Source organism: Lucilia sericata, unplaced genomic scaffold (genome assembly GCF_015586225.1).
Source record: "Lucilia sericata isolate MDLA Ls3-8-SP2 unplaced genomic scaffold, ASM1558622v1 Contig000004F_arrow, whole genome shotgun sequence".
Classification (NCBI taxonomy): domain Eukaryota; kingdom Metazoa; phylum Arthropoda; class Insecta; order Diptera; family Calliphoridae; genus Lucilia; species Lucilia sericata.
In genome coordinates this window covers 548,210-554,188 of record NW_023994045.1, presented here as the reverse complement: position 1 = coordinate 554,188, position 5,979 = coordinate 548,210, and the positions used below count along the sequence as shown (strand labels likewise).

The following is a 5,979-nucleotide window of genomic DNA, read 5'->3' as shown; positions in this document are numbered from 1 at the left end:
TGTTTCTGAAAAATATGCCGAAATATTTGGAAGACTTGATACTGAAGAGTGGAAGGCTGCTATATCAGATGAACTGAAGTCAATGGATAACAATAACGTTTGGACAGTTATAAACAAACCAAAGAACGTGCAACTATTAAAATCTAAATGGGTTTTTCGTATAAAAGAGGATCCAAATGGTAAACCATCAAGATACAATGGTCGTCTTGTGGTGAAAGGATTTCTACAAAAGTATGGAGTCGATTATAACGAGACATATGCCCCAGTAGCCAAGCTGACTACAATACGTGTTGTGCTTGCTGTTGGAATGTACAGAGGTTATCATTTCCATCAATTAGATGTTAAAACAGCTTTCCTACATGAACATTTACATGAAAATATATACCTGGAACCACCTGAAGGCGTTCAATTAAGAGAGGGAATGGTACTTAAGCTCAACAAGTCATTATATGGTCTCAAACAGGCCCCACGTAGCTGGAACAGCAAGTTTAGTGAGTTTTTACTGTCGTTGGGATTTCAAAGATCGAATAGAGATTATTGTCTGTATACAAAATTTGATAAAAATACAGTACTAATAGTGGTTCTATATGTGGATGACTTACTGATTGCGGGAAACCAAGAAAAATCCATTGAAAAACTGAAAAGAGATCTATCAACCAAATTTGAAATGAGTGACTGTGGAATGTTAAGCTATTTTCTTGGAATAAAAATTTAATTTCATGAAGGAAAAATAAAATTATCTCAAGAATCAAGTATTGAAAAAGTCTTAACAAAGTTTGGAATGGCTGATTGCAATCCAGTAAAAACACCAATGGAAAAAGGACTTCAACTGTTACCTGGAAACAAAATAAATGAGAAAGTGAACGAACCATATCGTGTGTTACTTGGCAGTTTGATGTACACAATGCTCAGTTGTAGGCCTGATATATGTTTTTGTGTGGCGTATATGGGACGATTTCAAGAAAATCCAACTGAAACACATTGGCAACATCTTAAAAGAATTGTACGTTATTTAAAGGGTACAAAGAATATGAAACTAGTATTTTCCCCAAATAATGAAATTCCCATATTTGGATTTGCCGATGCTGATTGGGCAAATGATATAAATGATCGAAAATCAGTTAGTGGATACCTGTTCAAAGTTTATGGTTGTTGTGTTTCATGGTCTTCAAAGAAACAACAAACAGTGGCAACTTCCTCAAGCGAAGCAGAGTATATAGCATTAAGTGCAGCAGTTTCAGAAGCCTTATGGTTACGTGGTTTGATGCAAGATTTACAAGAAATTAAAAATGAAACTGTCACAATATATGAAGACAATAAAGGGTGCATCGGTATGGCTAATACTTCTGAAATCAAAAGAGCTAAACATATAGATGTAAAACATCATTTCATTCGTGATAATGTTGCTAAAGGATATGTAAAAATTGAGTCTATACGGTCAAAAGATCAAGGCCTTAGATATCAAGCGTTTTAGTGAACTTCGGTCTAAACTAGGAGTCAACGATTGAGAGAGGGTATTGAAATGTAACTTGTTTTAAAATTAATATAGCAATCGTTTCTAAATATGTTTATGTATGAAAATTTTTATGAAAATTTTCTTCATTCCAAATCTAAGACTTGACAAATAAATATCTGAATTTCTTTTATTAAATAATATAAATACTTGAAGTCAATAATAAATTAATAAAAATTAGATTTTATTTTTATTAAATATTTAATTTATACAATTAATGAATTAACCAATTTTAAATTTTGTCTCAATTATTGATATTAATTGTTCTGATTAATTCGTTATTTGCAAAAAAAAGTATTTTTTTACAAATTTGATAATTGATATCATAATTTTGGTTATAGGTGCATAACTTGCTTGATACAATTACTTTGATAATTGAAACATATTTTTAGTTTTTTCTGTGTACGGACCAAAAAATGAGTGATTTAATCAAAAAATAGTAAAATCTGTAAACTTGATAACTAAATATGAGGTTATGTAGGCCGGACCTTCCTCTATAGGTCACAGTGTTTCGATTTTTGGGACAAAGTAAAAAATTGGACCCTTATGGTCCAAAAACAAATTAAGTGATTTTGTAAAAAAAAGTTTTTTGAAAATTTTGTTCGGAGGCATATCCGTAAACTTCATAACTATATATGAGAAAATGTTGGCTGGACCACCTCCTATAACTTCCTATATCTCGATTTTTGGCACGGAGTAAAAATTAGACCCTTAGGGATCAAAAATAATTGAGTGATTTCATCAAAGAACAGTTTTTTGAAAATTTTGTTCGGAGCCCTATTTGCGGCCTTTGGCACACAGTAAAAATTGGAACCTTATCGTCAAAAAAAAAGAAAAAAAAAAATTGAGTGATTTTGTCAAAAACAAAATGAATGATTTTATCAAAAACAAAATTGATAATTTTACAAAAAACCAATTGAGCGATTTTGTCAAAAAAGAGTATTTTGAAAATTTTGTTTGGAGGCATATCTGAAACTTTAAAACTGAATATGAGGAAATGTAGGACCTCCCTCTATATGTTCCCAAAAACAAAATTAGTGATTTTATCAAAAACAAAATTAGTAATTTTGCCAGAAACCATTTGAGTGATTTTGTCAAAAAAGAGTTTTTTAAAAATTTTGTTCAGGCCTATCTGTAAACTTGAATACTAAATATTATGAAATGTAGGCCGGGCATCCCTTTATAGATTCCAAGTATTTCGATTTAGCACAAAGTAAAAAATCTGTAAACTTGAAAACTAAATAAGAGGAATGTATACCGGACCTTCCTCTATAGGTTTCCATATTTCGATTTTTGGCACAAAGCAAAAAATGAACCTTTAGTGTTTAAAAACAAAATGAGTAATTTCACCAATACTTATTAACTAGATTTGGAAAAATGTAGGCCGGACCTCTCTCTATAGGTATCCGTAATTTGATTATTGGCATAAAGTAAAAATTGAACCCTTAGGGACCAAAAACGAAATGAGTGATTTTATAAAAAACAAAGTTTGTGATTTTGCCAAAACCCAATTGAGTGATTTTGTCAAAATATTTTTTTTTTTGAAAATTTTGTTCGGAGGACTATCTGTAAACTTGAAAACTAAATATTATGAAATGCAGGCCGGGCCCCCCTTTATAGGTTCCCAGTATTTCGATTTTTTGCACAAAGTAAAACATATAACCCTTATGGTCCAAAAACTAATTGAGTGATTTTGTCAAAAAACAGTTTTTGAAAATTTTGTTATGAGAAATATAGGCCGGAGCTCTCTCTATAGTTTTCTGTAATTTGATTATTGGCACAAAGTAAAAATTGGACTCTTAGGGACCGAAAAAACTTGTTAACTAAATATGTAGGCCGGACCTGCCACTATAGGTTCCCATATTTCGATTTTTGGTACAACGAAAATATTGAACCCTGATGGTCCAAATACAAATTGAATGATTTTGTCAAAAAAGAGATTTTTGAAAATTTTGTTCGAAAGACTATCTGAAAACTTGAAAACTAAATATTAGAAAATGAAGACCGGACCTTTATGGTCCAAAATCAAATTGAGTGATTTTGTCAAAAAACAGTTTCATGAAAATTTTCTTCGGAGGCCTATCTGTAAACTTTAAAACTAAATATGAGGAAATGTAGGCATGACCACCTTCTATAATTTCCTATATCTCGATTTTTGGCACAAAGTAAAAATTGGACCCTTAGGGATCAAAAACAAATTGAGTGATTTCATCAAAGAACATTTTTTAAATTTTTGTTCGGAGCCCTATCTGTAGACTTCGTAACTATATATGAGGAAATGTTGGTTGGACCTTCCTCTATAGGTCACAATATTGCGATTTTTGGCACAAAGTAAAATACCCTTATGGCCCAAAAACAAAATGAGTGATTTTATCAAAGAACAGCTTTTTGAAAATTTTATTCGGAGCCCTATCTGTAAACATGATAACTATATATGAGAAAATGTTGGCCGGACATTCCTCTATAGGCCACAGTATTGCCAAATATTATGAAATGTAGGCCGGGCCTCTCTTTATAGGTTCCCAGTACATATTTCGATTTTTTGCACAAAGTAAAAAATGTAGCCATTATGGTCCAAAAACTAATTTAGTGATTTTGTCAAAGAATAGTTTTTGAAAATTTTGTTCGGAGGCCTATCGGTAATCTTGAAAACTAAACAAAAATAAATATAGGCCGGACCTCTCTCTATAGGTTTCCGTAATTTGATTATTGGCACAAAATAAAAATTGGACCCTTTGGGACCAAAACAATGAGTGATTTTTTCAAAAAACAGTAAAATCTGTAAACTTGATAAATAAATAGAGAATATGTAAGCCGGACCTCACACTAAAGATCCCAATATTTCGATTTTTGGCACAAAGTAAAGATTGAACCCTATGATCCAAATAAGAATTAAGTGATTTTGTCAAAAAAGAGATTTTTGAAAATTTTGTTCGGAGGACTATCTGAAAACTTGAAAACTAAATATTAGATAATGTAGGCCGAACCTCCCTCTATAGGTTCCCATTATTCGATTTTCGACACAAAGTAAGCTTGACAACTAAATATGGGGATTTGTAGGCCGGACCTCCCACTATAGGTCCCATATTTTGATTTTTGGCACAAAGTAAAAAATTGAACCCTTATGGTCCAAAAAGAAATTAAGTGATTTTGTCAAAAACAAAGTGAGTGATTTTATCAAAATCAAAATGAGTGATTTTATCATAAACAGAATTAGTAATTTTGCCAAAAACCAATTGAGTGATTTTGTCAAAAAAGAGTTTTTTGAAAAGTTTGTTCGGAGGCATATCTGAATCTTTAAAACGGAATATGAGGAAATGTAGGACCTCCCTCTATAGGTTCTCATGACCCTTAGGGACCAAAAACAAAATGAGTGATTTTATTAAAAACAAATTGAGTGATTTTATCAAAAACAAAATTTGTAATTTTGCCAAAAGCCAATTGAGTGATTTTGTCAAACAAGAGTTTTTTGAAATATTGTTCGGAGGCCTATCTGTAAACTTGAAAACTAAATATTATGAAATGTAGGCCGACATCACTTTATAGATTCCAAGTATTTCGATTTTTGGAACAAAATAAAAAATTTGACCCTTATTGTTCAAAAACAATTTGAGCGATTTTGTCAAAAAAGAGTTTTTGAAAAGTTTATTTGGAGGCCTATCGGTAAATTTAAAATCTAAATAGGGGGAAGGTAGGCAGAACCTCTCTCTATAGGTTTCCGTAATTTGATAATTGGCACAAAGTAAAAATTGGACCCCTAGGGACCAAAAAAATTAGTGATTTTATAAAAAACAGTAAAATCTGTAAACTTGATAACTAAATAGGTAGGCCGGACCTCCCACTATAGGTTCCCATATTTCGATTTTTGGCAAATAGAAAAATTGAACCCTGATAGTCCAAATACAAATTGAGTGATTTTGTCAAAAAGAGATTTTTGGAAATTTTGTTCGGAGGACTATCTGAAAACTTAACAACTGAATACGAGGAAATGTAGGCCGGACCACACACTATAGGTTCATATTATTCGATATTCGGCACAAAGTAAAAATTGGTCCCTTATGGTCCAAAAACAAATTGAGTGATTTTGTCTAAATTGTTTTTTGAAAATGTTGATCGGAGGAATATAGGTTCTATAGGTTCCCATATCTTGATTTTTAGCACAATGTAAAAATTGGAACCTTAGGGACCAAAAAATTAATGATTTTATAAAAAAAGCAGTAAAATCTGTAAAATTGATAATTAAATATGAGTATATGTAGGCCGCACCTTCCTCTATAGGTGACAGTATTTCGATTTTTGGCACAAAGTAAAAAATTAGACCCTTATGGCCCAAAAACAAATGAGTGATTTTGTAAAAAAAGAGTTTTTGAAAATTTTGTTTGGAGGCCTATCGGTAAAAATCTGTAAACTTGATAACTAAATAGGTAGGCCGGAACTCCCACTATAGGTTCCCATATTTCGATTTT

General features: G+C 31.6%; 1 protein-coding gene across 1 annotated transcript; it reads left to right on the top strand.

Moving 5' to 3' along the window:
- Positions 1 to 904: 904 nt before the first annotated feature.
- Positions 905 to 1,474, top strand: LOC119600426 (secreted RxLR effector protein 161-like). The gene has a single exon (XM_037950638.1). It carries the CDS (start codon positions 905 to 907, stop codon positions 1,472 to 1,474), a length of 570 nt encoding a protein of 189 aa, XP_037806566.1.
- Positions 1,475 to 5,979: the final 4,505 nt, after the last annotated feature.